Source organism: Anomalospiza imberbis, chromosome 23 (assembly GCF_031753505.1).
Source record: "Anomalospiza imberbis isolate Cuckoo-Finch-1a 21T00152 chromosome 23, ASM3175350v1, whole genome shotgun sequence".
Lineage (NCBI taxonomy): Eukaryota > Metazoa > Chordata > Aves > Passeriformes > Viduidae > Anomalospiza > Anomalospiza imberbis.
The window spans coordinates 6,023,960-6,046,079 of record NC_089703.1 but is presented as its reverse complement, the minus strand read 5'-3'; the positions used below and the strand labels follow the sequence as shown (position 1 = coordinate 6,046,079).

Genomic DNA, 22,120 nt, shown 5'->3' with positions numbered 1-22,120 from the left:
TCAACAGTATCCATCTTATTTTATAACATTTCGAAATTAGCCTGTCTTATCTCAAAATTTACATACAAATCCATATTATACATGTATTTACAAATTCACCTGTCTTATCTCAAAATTTACATACAAATCCATATTATACATGTGTTTACAAATTAGCATGTCTTATCTCAAAATTTACATACATACTACATACACTTTCTGTCAAAACTTAAAAATTTTAGGATTTGAGCTTTTCAATTAGCTTTTCCATTTAGCTTTTCTAATTAGCATGTCTTATCTCAAAATTTACATACAAATCTGTCGCCCTGATTTTTTAGGATTTTCTAAAGCCTTCTGAGTTTACATTCTTGTAGAGAACTTTCTCACACAACTTTCTGTAAACAACCTATTGTTTTGCATTCTTTCATAGAGGCGGAGAAATTTGCTGTACTGGTAGTTTGTCCAGTGTCATTGGAGAGGTGGCACGTTCACCTTCCAATCCACTGGCACCTTTTGAGAACTATAAATGATTGGAGTCAGAAAAAATAAATTAGTCTCTTCATGGTGACCAAAGCTGTGGTGCGTTGTTTTTCCTTGTGTCCTCCGGTGACACAAATCCATATTATATGTACACCTATCAAACTTTAAAAATTCTCTACAAATCTATTTCCCACACCTGTACACATCCACTGGATGCCCAGACTGCCAGGAATTCCACCAGCACCAGCAACACACCAAAAAACAAAAGCTGTTCCTCCAAGCAGTTTTCAAGCAAACCCACAACAAAGACAAGAAGAGGGGATGCACCTTTTGGGCATCTTCACCCCAAACGCTGAGAGCTGAAGGGTTTTGTGTCACCAACCTTTGCACTGGCACCTGTCTGTTCCCTGCTGAGTGCTGGCTGCCTGGCCCTGGAGGATTTTCTGCTGGAGAGGGCTGTCCTGGGTCAGCCAGGGACAGCCCAGGAGCTTGGCTTTCCTCGTGGCTCCTCACCTGGATGTGCATCACCATCTTCACGTCCTGCAGAGGAGACACACCCGGCATATCAAATACCCCTCCAAGTCTGGGCCAGAAAATCCTTTACCAAAGAGCAAACAACCTGAAGTGCTCCAGAAGAAATCTGCAGTCCTGCTCACCCTGCAGTAGAAGGCTCCTCCTTTCATGCAGCCCAAAAAAGAATAATCCAGATTCCAAAAGGGAATCATTCAGATTCCAAAATGGAATCATCCAGATTCCAAAATGGAATAATCCAGATTCCAAAAGGGAATCATTCAGATTCCAAAATGGAATAATCCAGATTCCAAAAGGGAATCATTCAGATTCCAAAATGGAATAATCCAGATTCCAAAATGGAATTATTCAGATTCCAAAATGGAATAATCCAGATTCCAAAAGGGAATCATTCAGATTCCAAAATGGAATCATCCAGATTCCAAAAGGGAATCATTCAGATTCCAAAATGGAATAATCCAGATTCCAAAAGGGAATAATTCAGATTCCAATAGGGAGTCATTCAGATTCCAAAATGGAATAATCCAGATTCCAAAAGGGAATCATTTATATTACGAAATGGAATCATTCAGATTCCAAAATGGAACAATTCAGATCCAGCTTTGGCTGGGGTAGGTGGATCTCCAAGGAAAGAGGAACAACAAAACCACCTCTAAAATATCTCTCCCACATCAACATTACTGTAATTAAAGTCCAGCCACACTGCAATTAGTGTCTTTTCTTAGAGATTTGCTGCCCATAACTCCCTCTCCATCCCCCCAGGAGGCTGGGGGGCTGCTCTGGTGCTTTATTCTTTGCAGGCTCGGCAGGAGAACCCACTCCCCTGAGCCTGGCCACGAAGGCACCAACTCCTGTGTTCAGCCTGAGCCCAGCCCTGCCCACGGGCACAGCATCCCCAGCACCTCAGTTCCGAGCGCTCACAAGCCGAGGCCACACGGTTACAGAGACACATTATAATACTGGCTTTTTGCAAATATTAAAATGGATTTTGTATGTGTGGTGTTAAAGTTATAAAGATATCGAGTTATATATATATAAACACACGTATATCTATATAAAGTTGTAAAGATATATATATAAGACTTTGTTATAAAGATATAGTTTTTATTTCTCTTGTTAATTAAGCTTAGTGAAATAGCTGACATAAGTATATGTTATAGATACATTATTATAAAATTGGCTTTTTGCAAATGTTGAAATGGGTTTTATAGGTCTGGTGTTAAAGTGATAAAGATACAGAGTTTTATATATATATGTATATAAAGATATATATAAGACTTTGTTATAAAGAGAGTTTTTATTTCTGTTGTTAATTAAGCTTAGTGAAATAGCTGACATAAGTATATGTTATAGATATACTGATATATGCTGATATAAGTATGTGTTATAGATACATATTATAAAATTGGCTTTTTGCAAATGTTGAAATGGGTTTTATAGGTCTGGTGTTAAAGTGATAAAGATATAGAGTTTTATATATATATGTATATAAAGAGATATATAAGACTTTGTTATAAAGAGAGTTTTTATTTCTGTTGTTAATTAAGCTTAGTGAAATAGCTGACATAAGTATATGTTCTAGATATACTGATATATGCTGATATAAGTATATGTTATAGATACATATTATAAAATTGGCTTTTTGCAAATGTTGAAATGGGTTTTATAGGTCTGGTGTTAAAGTGATAAAGATATAGAGTTTTATATATATATGTATATAAAGATATATATAAGACTTTGTTATAAAGAGAGTTTTTATTTCTGTTGTTAATTAAGCTTAGTGAAATAGGTGACATAAGTATATGTTATAGATATACTGATATATGCTGATATAAGTATATGTTATAGATACATATTATAAAATTGGCTTTTTGCAAATGTTGAAATGGGTTTTATAGGTCTGGTGTTAAAGTGATAAAGATATAGAGTTTTATATATATATGTATATAAAGATATATATAAGACTTTGTTATAAAGAGAGTTTTTATTTCTGTTGTTAATTAAGCTTAGTGAAATAGCTGATATAAGTATATGTTATAGATATACTGATATATGCTGATATAAGTATATGTTATAGATACATATTATAATATTGGCTTTTTGCAAATGTTAAAATGGGTTTTATAGGTCTAGTGTTAAAGTGATAAAGATATAGAGTTTTATATATATATGTATATAAAGAGATATATATAAGACTTTGTTATAAAGAGAGTTTTTATTTCTGTTGTTAATTAAGCTTAGTGAAATAGCTGATATAAGTATGTGTTATAGATAGATATTATAAAATTGGCTTTTTGCAAATGTTAAAATGGGTTTTATAGGTCTGGTGTTAAAGTGATAAAGATATAGAGTTTTATATATATATGTATATAAAGATATATATAAGACTTTGTTATAAAGAGAGTTTTTATTTCTGTTGTTAATTAAGCTTAGTGAAATAGCTGACATAAGTATATGTTCTAGATATACTGATATATGCTGATATATGTTATAGATACATATTATAATATTGGCTTTTTGCAAATGTTAAAATGGATTTTATAGGTGGAGTGTTAAAGTTATATACATGTAGACATATATATAGTTATATATATAAAGATATAGAGTTATATATATAAAGTTATAAAGATACAGAGTTATATATATAAATAAAGATAGATAGATATATTATAAAGATATATATGTAAGACTTTGTTATAAAGATATAGTTTTTATTTCTGTTGTTAATTAAGCTTAGTGAAATAGCTGATATCAGTATGGTTGTGTTAAAATGCCTGCTGGGATGGGATAACATCTAATAAACACATGATGAGGGCCCTGCTATTGATATTCCAATTATCAGCACTCACTGTCTGAAGGCAGTGTGGAGCAAGGCCCAAAAACTGGAGGAGATAAGAATGGACTAAAACCACAGCCAAGGAATATGGATGCTCCAAAAAGGTGGAACTGAGGAGGAGCCAAGTTAAACAGTTTTCAGAACATGTAAACTACTTTGGGGAAAAGTTTACTATGCATAAGGGTCTATGAATATGCAACAGGCTGATGTAATTAAAAGGTATTTAAGGGGTGTCCCTAAAGATAACAGTGTGCTCTTGGCTGAGCCAATAACCTTTGCTCTATGGTCCTTGTCTCCTGTTGTCCTTTATTAAACATTTTACATTTTTGCTCTATGGTCCTTTTCTCCTGTTATCCTTTATTAAACATTTTACATTTTTGCTCTATGGTCCTTGTCTCCCGTTGTCCTTTATGAAACTTTTTACAGTTTTGCTCTGTGGTCCTTGTCTCCTGTTGTCCTTTATGAAACTTTTTACATTTTTGCTCTATGGTCCTTGTCTCCTGTTGTCCTTTATGAAACCTTTTACATTTTCACAGCAGAGTGAACGTGTTTTTCACACCGACTTGGCAGAAGAACCCACTCCCCTGAGCCTGGCCATGAAACCACCAACTCCTCAGCTGACCCCAGCCCTGCCCACATGCCCAGCACCCCCAAGCCCACAGCTGTGAGCTCTCACGAGTCCAGGCCCCCCAGAAGCAGTGCAGAACCCACCGGGCTGGGCAGGCTGTTCATGGTGCGGGTGAACCTGACGGCGTGGCCGGCGCCGTGCCGCGCTGGCCAGGCTGGCACGGCCTCTGGCAGCGAGTTGCCATCCTGTGCTGGGGCTGGCTGGCTGAAGGGCACCTGTGGCTGGGGGTCCCTGGGGCCAGCGTGGCTGGAGGATCCCTGTGCTGGCAGCTGCTGGGCGCCAGGCACTGCCGAGTGGTTCTCCTGGCTGGCCTGGAAAGCCTGCAAGGAAGGAAGGAAGGAAGCAAGGAAGGAAGGAAGGAAGGAAGGACAAGAGCAAACTCTCAGCTTTGTTGTTTTAAAGCTCCAGGAACCTTGCAGAATGCTTATGCCAGGGTTTTCCTGGGAATACCACACCTTCTGCCTCCCTGGCTGCAGCTGGCTGCTGGCTGGCACCAGGGGCTGCTGCCCCTTCCCACCTCCTCCTCCTCCTCCTCTCAAGCCTGGCATCTTCTGGAGAGCTTCCTTGAGCTGCCTGAACTCTTCCATCTGGGCCTGAGGGGAGGAGAAGGACACAGAGAAACCTCACACGGGGTTCAACATCTCCCTGCTGGGAACAGCCACGCCTCACTTGTTTGGCAGAGGGACATTTTAAAGAAAATATGTATTTTATAGGTATGAAAGTTGGAGAAAATTCACAGCCAGCAATGACTGTGGGGACTTTGAATGAGTTAAAGTTGGGACCTCTGAGTCTTTTAGATGATGGGATTTGTTCTTCTTATCTTCCACACAGGCAGGAGGGGTGAGTTCAGCTCACATCTTCACTGCATGGCTCAGAGGGTCACAAGACCCCTGGTTACAAGACTTTTTAAGGATTTATTGACTAATAAAACACTGCCAACAAGGATATTTATGTTTTTGACCCAGTCCTTAAATATTTAATCTTATGGACCCATGCTGCAGTGTGAGCTCTCTTAGCCAATCGTTAAGGCACACAAACCTACAGTTGTGCATTCTGAACTCCTTGTTACCTCTGTAACTGCTTTTATTTTTGTATCTTAAACTCTAAAACTCTAAATTTTCCTCTTTTTAGCTTAACGTGTCCCTGCTTTAAACCATAAATCCACATTCTCACTCCTAGCACCTCAGACTGGAAGCTTTCCCAAGGTCTCAGATCAAATCCTGGCTTTAATTCTAAGCTTTGGCTTCCAGGCCCCAAGTTCTGAGAGTTCTCTGCATTTCAGATTCCAACATCTGACACACCCAGATTTCTGTATTCCCCTTTTGCCTCTCATTTTATTGCACTTTTACCCTGAGCTGCTGCACTGATCCTTTTCCTGGTGCTGTTCAGTGCAGGAGCCATGGATTAACTCCTTCCATTTCCCCCTGCACGTGCTCATCCCAATGGAGCTGACAATAATTGGCATAATCCTACTTGACAATCCAATTTATTTTGCAAGACAAAGGAAAATCGGTTCTCCTGGACTGGGTAAGCAGATGCAGCCCTCCTCTCTCTCCTGCAGCTGTTGGAGTCCTGGATGCTGAACATTTTAAACTTTCTAATAAAAAAAAAAATAATAATAATAAACTCAAACCCCCAAGAAAACACTACATTTAACCTAAAGCCATAAAAAAAAGCTTCCAAAAAGCTTTCTTTCATCTCCAATGCTGAAAAGTAGGGCTTGAAAAAGCCACTCAGGAAAAGCTCCTCATTTCCACCCTGGTTATTTATAGGAAATTGAGGGGGGAGACTTTTGCATCTGCTTGCCAGGGTACCTGGAAATGGACCAAATTAGGGACTGGGCAGAGTAGGAAAGCAAAGTTTAGCAGGAAATTAATTCCTGAGCAGGCTCTGTTGATTTCAGTTCTTCCCCCTGAAATGTGACCTAAAAATTAACATTAAAAACCCAACAAGCAGCAACAAAAGCCCCTGAGCAAAACAAACCTGAAAGGAACGAGGAAAAGGCAGCCAAGAAGAGTTCCTGGGACATGAATTTGTAGGAAGCTTCCAGTCAGGACAAAACCAGATGGATGCAGAACTTGTAGCCATCAATTCAGCATCACCTGGGAGCGTTTGGAATGCGGGGACACATTCCAGGGTTGGGAATTCAGGGACTTTGTGCAGCAAATCTGTATTTTTCAGCTGCTGGGACAGATTCCAGGCTGGAGAATTTTACAGCATGGGTCTACACTACCAACAGCATTTTGGGCAGCTCAGCACCCTGGAATCCAGCTGGTAAGTGGATTTATTGTTGGAGAATATTTGTTATTTAGGGAATGTTTGCCCAGGTGGTTACCTGGGCATTGAGGAGCTGGGAGTGAACCTCCTGGTGGGCCTTCCTGAGGAGCTTGCTCTCTTCTCTGAGTTTAAACACAGTGTCTGCAGGAGAAGAAGAAATTTGTTTGAAAAGAGATCTTTTTTTTTTTTCTTTTTTTTTTCCAAGTGTGGCATCTCCCTTTCTCACCACAAATTCCTCCTGACCTCACAGATGTCTCCAAGCCCAGGAATCACAAACCTGCTCCCCCCATTCCTTCCAGCACCCCCTTCTCTCCAGACTCTTTCCCAACTCCTGCTCTCAGCTCAGGCTCTCGCTGTGTTTGCCACAGGACTCAGAAAATGTGATTTTTATTTCCCTGCCCCCTTGCAGCTGAAGAAAAGGGGGAGCAGGGAGTCACTGCCCCTTCCTGGGGGAACTGGGAGCTTAAGGAAAAGCCCCAAGGAAGGTTTTCCAGCTCTCCTGAGCCCACAGATTTCCTCCTGCTGCACAGAGAAGCTGCTTCTTGATGGTACCAACCCAAAAAAATCCCCTGACCCACTTAGAGAAAATAATCATGGGCCAGCTCTGTCCTCAGGCACGTTTATTCCTGAGCTTTTTCAAGCTCTTCGCACACTCCTGAGCACTTCAGCACCAGGCCAGGTGATGTGCTGGGGTTTGCATGTCACCGTGTACCCTCTGATGGGAAGGAAAGGCTGTGTCCCAAAATTCCAGCCTGATTTTGGATCCTCAGAACACCCCCAGGACAGGAGGCACTGGGGTTTCCCTGCACACACAGTTGGGACGGGCTGGGATGGGAGTTTTCCCATGACTGGATGGTCTCTGCAATGGGCTGAATGGCACACAAGGCTCAAAAATTACAGAAATTTCTGATTACAGCATTTCTTTTCTTTATATTCAGCCCTGGGACAACGTATTTTGCCACTGAGGTTGGGTGAGGGTTGACATCAAACTGAGAATGGAACTCTGAGTGAGAGCCAACCTAACAAAAACCCCTCCAGTCCCCTCTAGCAATGTGTATTTCGGGAACAAAGCCAATCAAAGCTTTAGGTTTCATTTATTTGTCCTCAGTTTCCCCCCTTCTAACCCAAAAGCTCATCAGATATTATACTGGGCTTTGCTGAGCAGAGGGAAAAAAACCCAAATGTCCACCAGCAGATTTTGATGTTCCAGACCTCATCAAGTAGGAACAGATGCAAAGCTTAAATGTAATTAAACAGCAGCTGAATAAAATCCACTCTTTGGGAATTAAAGGGATCAGCATTGCTTACAACATTTGCACTATTAAATTGCATTTTACAGACCTACACCATTAATTCAAAAATTTAATTTCCTTTTGTTTCATTTTGCTCCCAAGCTCAGATGTCAGAGTTTGGGGGATTTGTTCCTTCAGCACCACCACGATGCTGCACATTGTCACACCAAAGTGTTCCTGGGGGTGTTTTTGGGGGCTTGCAGAGGAATCTCTGCCTTCTCTTTGTGGGAAATGGATTTGTAGGGAATTCTCCAAGCCTGACAGAAGGCTCACACATCTGTATGCAAACCTTGAGATAAGAAATGCCGATTTAGAAATGCCATGGAACAGGACAGACATTGCTGAGAGGGAAATGGAGCAAGAAACAAGTTTCAAAGGATGGCCTTGCAGATAAGCCTGGGAACTTTGGAGAAATGGAACTATGAAAGATGCACTGGAGGAGGAGCCACGAGGGGTAATTTTAGATTAATAACATTAAGGCATTTACAGCATGGTGTAAATTTACTATTACAGCTAAAGCTGATAGGCCAAGAAATGCTTATAATGTATTATAATTAAGAAATAGTTAATTTCTGATTGTAACCGGGTGAATTATAACATCTGTATTGTCTCACCCTTCACATGAGACTGAAAATGGAATGAAAGCTTTTAAACCACCTCTCAGCTGCCCCATCTCTGGGTCAGAAAAGGGCTTAATCTGACAAATCTTGATCCCAGTCCTTCCTCAGCCTGGTGTTTGCTGAGGTTTTCACCCTCACCCTGCAGGTTGGTGACCTCGCTGTCCTTCTCCTGCTGCAGCTGGGCCAATTTCTGGCTGTGGCTCTCCAGGCTCTTCCTGTGCTCCAGTTTGAGGCTGTTGTGCTGCAGCTGCAGGTCCAGCAGCTGCTTCTTGACATCGTCGTGCTGGTTCTGGAGAGAAAAAGAAGGGTCAGAGTGATGCCTTGGGAAGGCTGAGCTAGAGCAGAGGCTGGACAGAGCTGAAGAATAAATCAGGGATTTATTAAAGATCTCCTCATGGATCCACCTTGGGCAGCACAAGAGCCCAGCCAGGGCTGCACCCAAGGTGAACCCAAATGGTCCCAAAAAATGGATGATTGGTCACAAAATTATCAGTTCTGCTCCATTTGCATCTTGGAGTTCATTGTCCCATTCCAGCTCCAGCCCATGCAGTCCCATCCTGCTTGTTTTCCTCTCTCCAGCCCACGTTGTTTGTGCTCTTGGGCCTGAGGTTTGGATCATTTGTCCTTGGTGCCCAGCTGGAGAAGGAATTGTTTTGTCTCCCTGCTCTGTGCAGAGAGCTCAGCATCCCCTGATGTGAAGCTCAGAGCCGCACACTAAAGCAGCACAGAATGTGAAAAATAGAAAAGCTAAAACCTGAGACATCAAGAGTCAGTCCCAGAGGAGTAATTTGGCATCGCCAAGTGTGTCTGTTTAATGAGTTGCTTGAGGGAGTGGGAGAAATATTTGTTCCTCCAGTGAGGCAGGTAGAAATCCCAGGGACAATCATTCCCTGTGCCCAGTGGTCCAGGGGAAGAGGTGAATTGCCAATTAAACCCCACTTTGGGAGGAGGTTTTGGGGGTTTCCTTGGGAGCACTGAATTAAAGCTTTGAATTAAAGCCAGAATTGGTGGCAAGTCCCTTTCTGGGATAGAGTCAGGAGCTGCTCCTGCAGGAATTCATCCCAGGCAGGCCATGAGATTTGCTGGTTTTGTTTCTTTACATTGTCAGTGAAAAAGAAAATGTTGTGGGGGGAGGAGAAGTGTTCTGAAGTGTTTGTTTTGATTCCTACTACCTTTTTTTTTTTCCTTTTAGTTACTATAAATAAAATTTTCTTCATACCCTTTTAAACTTTTAAGCCTGCTTTACCTTTTCCCTAATCCTATCTCACAGCAGGAAATGAGTACAATAATAATTAGCCCACACCAAACCCTCCACACTCATTGGTGCATTGGTCGAGACACCTCAAAATTGGTCAAATTTCAAATTAGTGAGCCAAAACCACGACACAAAATTAGCATTTCTGCCCAGTTTCAAACTAAAACCACCACCCACACCAAATGCCTGTGGAACACTAATCCAAGGCTCTTCCCAGCCATCTGAAGGACTTTCCTTTTGCAGAAACATCCTTTTGCCTGGACCCGCTGAACCAGAATTCACCTCCTCTTTTTTTTTTCCCTTTTTTCTTTTTTTGTTGTTGTTCCCATGGCAACCCAGAGAGAGATTCCTTCCACATTCAGTTTGTCAACACTAATTAAGCATGCAGATTGAGTGGCTCTCAGGTGAACCCTGGCCCTGCCACACAATCCCTCCTCAGGACTCAGCAGCCATTTCAATCAGGCTGCCTGGGGGGGAAAAATAAAGTAAAAAAATAGATATTTTTTCAAAAACCTCTAAATGCTATCGATGCTTGCATTTATCTCCAGGAAAACAAAGTGTCTGTGGCCCTGAAGCAATTATCTCCATTAAAAGAGATGTAGCTGTGCTCCAAAAGCACAGGCAGTGCAGAGGAAAAGATAAAGGGCTCCCAGAGCCAGAGCAAAGGAGACAAGAATGTCAGGTTAACCAGATCACAAGAAATAAAGAGAACTGAAGATTCCTGCTTTGCCTTTCAGAGGTACTTAGAGCTCTCATCAGAGCCCCTGGCAGGAAGAACTGCAGAGGAACCAGTTCCCTAAAATCATTTTGATACTAAACACCTCAGAAACCACAACATTAGTGAGCAAGCTTTGATTTAAACGAGAAAAAAAAACTGCGAAACCCAAGGAAATTGAAGTCCTCATCAGCTCAGGCCAATGAATTTCTCAGCCACATGCTGCCTGCAAGGTGATGTGCATGATTTGTGTCCCCAGACTGCTCCCAGGCAGGAAATTTTCATCCTGTGGCAGCAGCAGGAGCTGGGAAGGGACAGAAGTGCCTGGACTGAGGTGTCACCCAGCAGCCAGAGCTGCTGCTCATCCAGCACCGGGAGCATCCCCACCCCCAGCTGCTTCCTGAGCTTTATTAATCAGAAAATTTAATGATCTGCGAGCAGAACGTTCCTGAGGCGGTCGGTCCCACCAAGGCCAGGTATCTTGAGGAGCCCAGGAGGCTCCCATGTCCATCTGAGTGAGAATATTCCCCTCTCCCCCTCCCAGTCCTGCTGTTTCACTCAGTCCAGCAGCGGTGCAGGATGCAGCGCGTGGATGCCGTGTCAATGATGTTTGGTGCCTTGTCCTGGCATTTCTGGGTCCCTCACACTGCAGTGTGTGGAAATCACGTCATCCCCAAGTTGTTTTATCTATTTGAGCCAGGTCTTACAGGCTCCCACAGACAAACATGACCCCTTGATAGCTCAGCTACCTCAGCTGGCATAAAAGCAGCAGGGTGGCTCCTGTGACAGGGCTGGAAACAAAAAAGTTTTAATAAAAGGCAAAATAACAAAGCTCTTGACAGAGAAAAACCGAGCCAGGGCAAGAGGTTCTTGCTCCTGCTAAAACACTTCACAAAAGCGATTTTCTTCTTTTGTTCTCTTCTTCTCTAGGGAATGGCTTAGGTGGGACTTTCTGGCTCCTGTCCAGTCGGGTGTCCTTAATGTGAGGTGAAGTCCCCAAGGTCCTCTGAGGTGTCTTTAACCAAATTGAGGAGAGAAACTTCTGGGCTTTTGTCCTTTTTAAGGAGACAGAGGGTGACTTGTTTACTCCAGCAACAGGGGGCACGTTCCTCCACCGGGGCAGCTCATCTCCCAAAAATCAGGAGTTCTTGCTCTCGGGGCAGCAAGTTCTCCCATCCCACCTCCCTCCTGCTGTTCAGACCTCTCTCCCCAAGGCAGAAATGATCAGGTGAAGGTGAAGGAGGCAACACCAGCACCTCAAACCCAGCTATTTCTGCCCTGATTTAAGAGCAGCTCGGTGGACAGCAACTGGACAAAGCGGGATCAATAACCTGGGTGCTTCACCCACAAGCACATGGAGGCCACAGCTCATTTTTCACCTTCCAGCAGCCTCAGGAAGTCCATGTCACAATTCCTTGGCCTGCTCAGGGAATGCCAGGTGCCTCCTGCAGCCAAACAACTTCATCTCCACTCAAGAGGAAGAAGGGGCTTTGTTAGACAAAGCCTGGCCCCAGCAGGAGCCCAGACACAGGCAAGGCTCCAGCTGCTGTTTTTGGGCAAAGTCAAGCCCCTGTGAGGGGCTGTGCCAGCTCCAGATGGGACTCAGCCATCGAGGGGGGACAGCAGGGGCCAGGAACACCCGAGCCAGATGTGCTGGAGTGGCTTCATGGAACCCTCTGGTGACATCTGGGACCTCCAGCTCAGCTGCTTCTGTTCAGCATTTCCCAGGGGATGACATTCCTGGCAGCAATCTTCCTCCTGAGCAAGCCACTTCCACTGGGAAACATTCCTGCCTGGGCTGCAGTGACAGAAGTGTTACCCACAGCCTCATAATGGGCTAAAACCTGCTTTTTTCTGAAAAAAAAAACCCAAAAAAACTCCAGTCTTTTGGAAATCTCCCACAGTCCCAAGGGCTGGTTTTGTCTTTCAGCAGCTGTAAATGTAGTTTAAAAAAAAATTAGATTGTTTGGGTTGTTTTGTTGGTTTTTTTTACCCTACCCCTCCAATAAAAGGAAGCAAAAGAAAGGGAGCCAGGAGGAAAAAAAAGCTCTGAGTGTCCCCCTGAGAGAAGCAAAGCAGAGCATTCTGCTCAGCCTGCAGTTGCTATGATGAGGAATTTTGCTGTTGCAGAGCATTCCCAGAATCCACAGTGCTGGAGAATACCCAAGAGACAGAACTGTACTTCCTTTTTTCAAGCTGGAATCCAAAATCCAAAAGCCAGGCAGCTGGAGGTCCAGCTCCGCTCAGGAAATCCAGCCCAGTGGTGCTAAGGGCTGCTGGAACCCAGCCCTCTTTCTCCATCCCAGACTTAAATTAGCATTTCACTGCCAAGTTTAGACTAAAAACGTTTAAAAAAACCACCCCAGCAGCCCCCAGTTGCATTGCTCCAACAAAAGCAAAATTGAACATCAAGATGTGCTTCAGGTAGAGCAGGTGATAAGCTATAAAATGCTATAAAATGCTATAAAATGCTATAAAATGCTATAAAATGCTATAAAATACTTTAAGCTGCCCTGCTCTGAGCCTCTTCCATGGACTGCAATATTTGGTAGGAGCCCAAAGGTGAGCTCCAATGAATAAACCCCATTTTCACACTGAGAGACCCAGAAAAACAGCCAAACCCTGTGTGATAAAAGTGCTCAAAGGCTGATGTTGCAGTAAAAAAAAATTATAGAAAAATTATCAAGAAAAACAGAAAAATGATAATGAAAAGCCTCATAAAATCAGGCCTTCTCTGGCTGGACTGTAATTTCTTCTAAGCCAAGCCAGCATTTTGTAAGTTCCCATGTGAAATCAATCCTGGTGTGAGCATTTCATTAACAAAACAATCTATTCCTGGGTCAAAACCAACTTAGCACCTGTAAAAGCTGTTTTTACACTGTTAGATAGAAAAATGAAAACTATCTTTCACAAACAACTTTCTCTGCACACCGAGAGTCTGAGCGGCCAATCAGTAAAATAATAACAAGATTAATAAGAATACAAGATTAACAACTGGTTACTAACGAATAAAAGTAGTTGGCAAGAAAGCTCCTAACCAATTGGAGGTCTGTAAACCTGTATAAAAAGGAGTTCTGTGGATAAAGAACGAGCTGTTTCCACCACTAAGAAAATGGAGTTGTTGTGATTTATTCCCATAGGCTGCCATTGGAAGGAGGGGTGGGTGAGAGCTGTGACCTGGCACAGGATGAGCAGGGAACTGCCCTGGAGCAGGGAGGAACGTGGCTGAACACTGATCTCCTCCCCAGGTGATGCCTCAAGTTTTATCTTTTCTATTTTTCACATTCTGTGCTGATGGATCAGGTTTGGGCTTTTCTATTTTTCACATTCTGTGCTGATGCCTCAGGTTTAGCTTTTCTATTTTTCACATTCTGTGCTGATGCCTCAGGTTTGGCTTTTCTATTTTTCACATTCTGTGCTGATGTCTCAGGTTTAGCTTTTCTATTTTTCACATTCTCTGCTACTTTAGTGTGCGGCTCTGAGCTTCACATCAGGGGATGCCGAGCTCTCTGCACAGAGCAGGGAGACAAAACAATTCCTTTTCCAGCTGGGCACCAAGGACAAATGATCCAAACCTCAGGCCCAGGAGCACAAACAACGTGGGCTGGAGAGAGGAAAACAAGCAGGATGGGACTGCATGGGCTGGAGCTGGAATGGGACAATGAACTCCAAGATGCAAATGGAGCAGAACTGATCATTTGGTGACCAATCATCCATTTTTTGGGACCATTTGGGTTCACCTTGGGTGCGGCCCTGGCTGGGCTCTTGTGCTGCCCAAGGTGGATCCATGAGGAGATCCTTAATAAATCCCTGATTTATTCTGTAACTCTGTTCTAGGGCAGCCTTCCCAAGTGCAGGAATCCTGGGATTCTCCATCCCCTAAAACACAGCAGCCAAACCTCCCTTACCTTCAGGATCTTGTGCTGGGAGCTGAGGGCCCCATATCTGTTCATGGAGTCTTGCTGGGGAGAAAAAAGATCCAACAGTGCCATCAGAGTCCAGAAAATCCCGGGGGAGGGAGAAAAACCCCGCAGAAGCACCTGCCCAAATTCTCACCCCCAGGGAGGGACTGGGACCACCCCACCATGGGACCAGCAGAACATGCAAGGCAGGACAACGTTGAGTTTTTTTCTTCTTTTTGCCAGGGTTGGGATGAAATGTGTGAGATGGAATTTCCTGCTGGGACTCAGATGTTTATTAGGTTTTTTTTTACTGTGTTACAGCCTCACACAACCCTGAGTTCCGCAGAACTTACTCCAACAAACTAAAAATGGAGCTGTGTCTCTCTTTCTATAAAGCTTTTTAAGGATAAACTGTCCAATTAAGAAATGACACCTAAATTATTTTTATTTTTAACTCAGTGACTGACTACTTGTGGTCTGCAATGTGGACTTTTTTGTCTAATTACACAATACCACCCAAACCCATGGAGAAGAAGGTGAAGAAGAAGGACCAGCTTTTGCTTTAAAACTTCTACCTTGTTTTTTATATATTACTATATTCTGAAACTTTAAACTTTAAGTTTTCTAGTGTGTGATATTACACACTTCTACTCAAACTGCACACTCATAATCTCAGCTTTATCGTTCAGTTTTGGAAGTTTTCTCTACAGCTTTAGGTCAAATGCAGTGTTCTCTTGGGGGTCAGTGCTTGGCAGCACCGAAAGTCTAAAATTCTCAGTAACCAGGGTTCCAACAGGAAAAGAACTTTTCCAAAGAACTTCTTCAATGCACCTTTTCAAAGCAACCTATCCAATAATAATGTTACAATGTAATTACAATTCTTCACCTTCTCCTTCATAGATTTAAGTAGTATTTTGTAATTAGACAAAAAAGTCCACATTGCAGAACATAAGCAAGCAGTTATTAAGTTAAAAGTAAAAATAATTTGGATAAACATAAATTTTAATAGATATTAATTATAATTTATTAATAATTTTATCATATGTTAATTATAATAACATTTATTGTTAATTTAAATAAACATTCATTTTAATAAGCATTTATTGAATAAACATTCATTTTAATAACAGTTATTATTAATTTTATTAGACATTAATTATAATAACATTTATTAATAATTTGAATAAGCATTCATTTTGATAAACATTCATTTTAATAAACATTAATTGTGTATTTATTAAGATTTCGAGTGGTTTTCCCCAGCCTTCAGCTCTTTATCCAGGCCAGGCTTGGTGCTGAAGGAGTTTTTTAGAGTGAGCCCTTCTCTCCAGGCTGAGGGGGAGGCAGAGAAAGCAGCAGAGCTCAGGCTGGCGCCCACACACAGAAATTGCAGCGTTTCCACCAAAAAATGGATCACCAGAAAATGGAGTGAGCCTCAGGCAAACTGTGAGTTGGCACAGCAGCCAAGCTGAGCTAAAAAATTCAGATATTTTCCCCAGCATTTAAAAAAATCGGATATTTTTCCCATCATTCAAAAAAATTTAGCTATTTTCCCAATATTAAAATAATTCAGATATTTTTCCCACCGTTAAAAAATTCAGATATTTTCCCCACTATTAAAAAAAAATATTTTTCCCACTGTTAAAAAAAAATCAGATATTTCCCCCATCATTTAAAAATTCAGATATTTTTCCCACTATTAAATAAAAAATAGATATTTCCCCCATCATTTAAAATAATTCAGCTATTTTTCCCACCACTTAAAAAAATTCAGGTATTTTTCTGTCCCAGGCTGGCATTCACCCACAGAGGAGTGGCCTGAAAGAGATTCCCCTTCTCCAGCATCTCATCCACAGATGCTCTGGGAAAGGAATAATCCCTGGTGGCACCAGAAAAAACATTTCCCATTGTTCCCCAGGCAGCCTGGGGCAAACCACACCTACCTTCTCCTTGTTGAGAGCTTCCTGAGCTTCTAACTTGTACACTAAAAAATCTAGAAAGGGGAGAAAAGGGGAGAAAAACCCAGTGAGGTGGGATTTCACAAGGGTCTGGTTTGGGTTTTGGAGGGGAGGGAAGAAGGAGCAGCTTCCGCTTTAAAACTTCCAGCTTGCTTTTTATATACTGCTATCTTTTAAAACCTTAAAGTTTTCTACCTCTGTGATACTACACAGTTTTATTCGAACTACACACCTATAATTTCAGTTTTATCGTTCAGTTTTGGAAGTTTTCTCAGCTTGCTGAGCAAAAGGCTGCAAGTGAACAAGCTGGAATGCAGATGCTGCTGGGAGAGCATTCCGTGCCCTGGGGACGGTGGGAGTGTTTCCCATGAGAGCTGGCCACCCAAAAAATGCCCTTCCCTTCCCTTGCCATAGCCAAGAGCAGTGGTGACCTCCCAGTTCACAGGCAAAGAGCTGCAGCTTGGTCTCAAGGGAGCTGAGACACTTTTTGGGGTACTCTGAGCTGAGAGGTTGTCGGAACCCAGGACACCCCTCTGGCTGCCCTGGCTGGCTCCAGACCCTGGCACCAAGTCAAAAACACCTGTGGCTTCGATTTTAGCCTGTAGAAAAAACTGCCAACTCTGTGTGAGGAATTACAAGCCACAAGGGTTTGAGTAGTGTGGTAGTTGAATTAACACAGGGTGGAAAAGTGGAATTTTGGGGCTTTTTAGAATGGGTTTGAGGGGGTACAAGATGGACGGATTTGAGCGTGTCTTGACCTTCTTCTCCTTCTCCTTGCCCTCCATGTCTTGCTGTGATGGTGGCACTTTTCTGTTGGTTTAGGGTAGAGACACACTGTCTAACATAGATAACAGATATTGGCACGTTACTGTAACCATGGCACACGGAGTTTTGGGTATAAAATGTGAACACCGCCCTGAGGGCAGACAGAATGCCATGGCCGACCTGCTGGACAGAGCTCAGCAGGGCAGAGAGAGAATGTTCTGGATAAGGGAAAATAAACAACCTTGAGAAGCCGACCCTACACATCCAGACTTCATTGGCTGCAGGGCTGGGAATCGAGGACTTTTACACTCTCTGTGCTCCATGGCCTTCACACCCCCTGAATGTTTGTGTGTCCTCCTGTGCATCAGCTCCACCATGTCCATGTGTGGAGGGCAGTGACGCTGATGCCATGGAGCACTTGTAGAGCTCGGCTCACTTTTGGGAGAAAGCTGAGTTCTTTCCAAGAAAAAAAAACACAGCCCAGTGCCAGGTTTAGTCCCTGGGCTGAAGCGACTAAAGTGTCCAAACACCCCACAGGAGGACTGCTGCTCGCAGACTGGCCTGAGGACAAATGTGGCAGCAGGAGAGTGTATTGGACACGAAATGAGTACACAGAAGCTTGGTGAGTTCAAAAGAGAAAAAGAGCTAATTTTATTTCTGACCTCGCAATATATAGAGTTCTAGAAGTGGCAGTGGATTGGAGGGTGAAACTGCCACCTCTCCAACCACACTGGTCAAAGCAGCATTCCATCAATTCTCTCCTCCCACAAAGAAGAATGCAAAACAATCATTGTTTACATGAACAGCGTGTGAGAACTGCAGTAGAAATATGTAAACATCAGAAGGCACAGAAAACTTTTAAAAGAACTCAAAAACTTTCAAGAGAGCTATAAAAGAAAACTTAACACATTTAAAAATCAGGGCAACAGGAGAGAGCAGAGCCCACCTGCCAGCACCCTCTGCCCATGGGCTCGTGCCTCCACTGCTCCCAGCTTCCACTCAGGGACAGCCACACTGGGGCTTTGGGGACAGCTGGGGCTTTGCCTGGCCACTGCTGGGGACTCACCTTCCTTTGTCTTCTTGTGCTCCCCCCTCTCCTTCTGCAGGGACCGCTCCAGCCTGGACCTGTGCTCGTACACCACTGTGGGGGCAGAGAGAGGCAGAGCATGACAAACTCCAATTTATCCCCACATATCTTTCCCCATGGATGATTTTCCCTCCATTAAAAAGAAAAATCTAGACCTTTTTCTTACCATTAAAAAAATCAGAATATTTTCCCCACTATTAAAAAAAAATCAGATATTTTTCCTTACTATTAAAAAAATCAGATATTTCCCCCACAATTAAAAAAAATCAGATATTTTTCCCACCATTAAAAAAAACCCCACACATCTTTTTCCCACCATTAAAAAACATTTCCAGATCTTTTTCCCACCATTAATAAAAATTCAGTTATTTTTCTGTCACAGGCTGGCATTCACCCACAGAGGAGCAGCCTGAAAGTGATTCCCCTTCTCCAGCATCTCATCCACAGATGCTCTGGGAAAGGAATAAAGGCAGGGGATATTTGGGCTGCAGTATAACACACCAGTTTCACCCACAAATTGGGAATATTTGCACTCAGGTTTTGCTTTGATGGGATGCCCAAGAGATGTTTAAATTGTGTTTGTGTGGGCTCAAGCAGCCAGAGTCACCTGCTCTGGAAAGACGCCAGCACCATGCAGGAGAGATTTTTTTTTTTTCCCTTCCACAACCCAGCCATTGACTGGCCCTCAGTGCAGGAGAGATTTTTCCCCTTCCACAACCTAGGCCAGGATTTTTTTCCCTTCCACAACCCAGCCATTGACTGGCCCTCAGCGCAGGAGAGATTTTTTTTTTTTTTTCCCCTTCCACAACCCACTGAGAAAAACTGAACCAAGCAGCCCACCACACACAGAACCGAGACTGGAAATGAACACTTGGAAGTGGCAGGTGGAGGATGGGGATGGATCCACTCTGATGGGGTCTCAGGGTCTGGGTGTTGGATGACCCCAAGAGTGTAAAAGTCCTCGTTTCCCAGCCCGAGCAGCCAAAGAAGGAGTCTGGATGCGCAGGGTCGGCTTCTCAAGGTTGTTTATTTTCCCTTATCCAGAACATTCTCTCTCTGCCCTGCTGAGCTCTGTCCAGCAGGTCGGCCATGGCATTCTGTCTGCCCTCAGGGCAGTGTTCACATTTTATACCCAAAACTCCGTGTGCCATGTTTACAATAACGTGCCAATATCTGTCATTTATGTTGGGCAGTGTGTCTGTACCTTAAACCAACAGAAAAGTGTCACCATCACAGCAACACATGGAGGGCAAGGAGAAACATGGAGGGCAAGGAGAAGGAGAAGAAGGTCAGGACACGCCCAAATCCGTCCATCTTGTACCCCCTCAAACCCATTCTAAAAAGCCCCAAAATTCCACTTTTCCACCCTGTGTTAATTCAACTACCACACTACTCAAACCCTTGTGGCTTGTAATTCCTCATACAGAGTTGGCAGTTTTTTCCACGGGCTAAAATCGAAGCCACAGGTGTTTTTGACTTCATGCCAGGGTCTGGAGCCAGCCAGGGCAGCCACAGGGGTGTCCTGGGTTCCGACAATGTGGCAATGCCTCCACACTCAGCTCCAACGGGCTCCTCATGCCCTCCGAGGGGCCAGGATGGCACTGGGCAGCACTCAGAGGGAGAAGTGCTGGATTAAACTCCCAGAGCCAAGATTCCAGCCAAGAATTTTGGGGGCCAGTCATGCCATAACTTGTGGTCTCCATGAAAATGGAAATGAAACCAGTGCTAATCTGTTCCCTGCTGCAATCCTGCCACGCCAAGAGCCCCAGGTGACTCATGCTCTCACTCCAAGTGGATCTGTGGACCTTGCCAGCTCCACTCAGGTCATGCTGGAGCAGCAAATTCCCCTGTCCCTTCTGACCCCCTCAAGGGGCAGCAAGGGGCCATAGGTGAGCCAGGCTGTCTCCTTCCTTGTCTTTGAGAACACACAGACATCCCAGCGATGCTCAGACCACTCCACCCAGACCTTCCTCTGAACCATATTGTCCACACCATTCCAGCAGTGGTTCCAGTCTGGAAGGATGTTTCCCCCTGCCAAGCAGCAAACCCAGCTCTGCAGCTGTCCAAGTGTCTCCTCAAGTGTGACAGCTTTATTTTTAGGAGCACTTTCCCCAACAGACTGCTCAGATGTCACCCTGAGGGCTTCCCCAGCTGAGCACACAAAGGGCCCTGGGTGCTGCTAGAAAGCCTTGTCCAAGGGAATTGTCAGCGTGAGAACATCAGCCACTTCCCAGAGGATTTGGGAGCCCTGGGCACTCACTCTCTGACTCTCTCACATCTGACTTTCTTGCAGATGAGCTCCTGAGGGCAAGGCTTTGATGTGATGGGACCTTCCCACCAGCGATGGGCTGTGTTAACCCCCACAGCCACAGATCCTAACGAGGCCATGCCCCAGCAGGGGAGGCTTCAGCGACAGCTCCCGATCACAGGCTGTTCATTCTGAATTTCACAGCACAAAATCTGGCTCTCCCCGACCCTGTTTTTACTAGTCAGATCAACTGAAGTAACCTCCAGTGACTAGAAAATGAAGTTTTCATCTCTCCTGCCTTTCCTACAGGTCCCCAGAGCCCAAAGTGGGTTTAGCTTCACACAGAGCAGGGATTCAGCGGTGTCTCAGCTCCTGGCGGTGTTCAGGGCCAGGAGATGGACCTGGATGATCCCAGTGGGTCCCTCCCAGCTCAGGACAATCCAAAATTCCATGATTCTTTACTCATCTTTGTGCTGAGACACAGCAACAGCTCATCTGACCAAACTGGCACGGCGCAGTTCGGAGGCCAGGGAGCCAGGAAGTCTTGAACAATTTGCTTTTGCAGCAGAGAATGGAGGGTGGTCAGTGTGTAAATCCAGCTGGAATCCAGCCAGGACTCGGCTCTAAGGCACCCTCACCTGCTGCCAAAGGAGCTTCTGAAACAATGAAACCCCTTGCTGAAAGGGCAGGGCCAGGTGCAGGAGCGCACACAGGAATTAAAGTCATGCAACAAGTGCAGGGACAGAGCCCAGAGCCCCAGGTTTGTCCCCAGAGCACTGCAGGGAGCAGCCACAGCGCCAGAGCCACATGTGCCAGCCTCCCACGAGCATCTCTCCCAACTGCCCCTTGCCAGGCTTCCCCCAGCAGCCAAATCCAGAAAGAAGCCTCGCCTTTGTTAAAATTGTTGGACAAGCGAGTGTCTTCTCAAAATAAAAAAGGGTAGCCATGGCAACAACTGTATTTAGGAATGGGAGGACTGACAGGGGGTTAGGAATCCCAGCAACAGGCTGCTGCAGCTCTGCAATTCACACGTTTGGGTGGAAAAAATATGAGCTTGGCTCAGTTGTTGGCCTGTTGTTCCCAAAACTGGGGTTCCCTGAGGCTGCCACTGTCATCCTCTGTAGAAGCAGCCCCTCTCTGCAAGAGGAGCAAGAGATGCTGGCACACCAGGGAGGGAACTGGGTTAACTTCTGCCCCGCTGATCTCTGCACATCCCAAACTCGGGCTGCAGGTGGGAATCGTGGCTGGGACTGAGCTGTAGGTGTAGGAAAAATGGAACTAAACCATGAGATAACAGCGCTGAAGCTGAACACACATTAATTAGATCCATTCCCAAGGCTGATTGGGTTTTGTTTCCTGGAGAGGAACGCACACACCCCCCACACTGTGCAAACAGAACACACAGCCCTGGGCAGCAGCAGCCCTGGTGGGATGCTCCATTTGCAGCACAGAGCCACCAGGAGAAGATTTAACCCTAAAAGACTCAAATGTTGAGCCACAGATCTGCAGAGTGCCCCAGCAAGATGGGCTGTAGGAAGAATATCCCT

At 44.2% G+C, this 22,120-nt stretch overlaps 1 protein-coding gene across 1 annotated transcript in view; it reads right to left on the bottom strand.

The window, feature by feature from the left end:
- Window positions 1-22,120, bottom strand: part of LOC137487181 (Golgi integral membrane protein 4-like) — a 32,086-nt gene that overhangs the window by 7,885 nt on the left and 2,081 nt on the right. The window contains exons 2-9 of the mRNA XM_068212809.1: window positions 18,305-18,379; window positions 16,459-16,508; window positions 14,522-14,575; window positions 8,782-8,932; window positions 6,790-6,872; window positions 4,910-5,047; window positions 4,538-4,774; window positions 842-999 (exon numbers count right to left, since the gene is read on the bottom strand). Coding sequence (XP_068068910.1) covers window positions 842-999; window positions 4,538-4,774; window positions 4,910-5,047; window positions 6,790-6,872; window positions 8,782-8,932; window positions 14,522-14,575; window positions 16,459-16,508; window positions 18,305-18,379 — 946 coding nt within the window. The remainder of the gene's footprint in view (window positions 1-841; window positions 1,000-4,537; window positions 4,775-4,909; window positions 5,048-6,789; window positions 6,873-8,781; window positions 8,933-14,521; window positions 14,576-16,458; window positions 16,509-18,304; window positions 18,380-22,120) is intronic.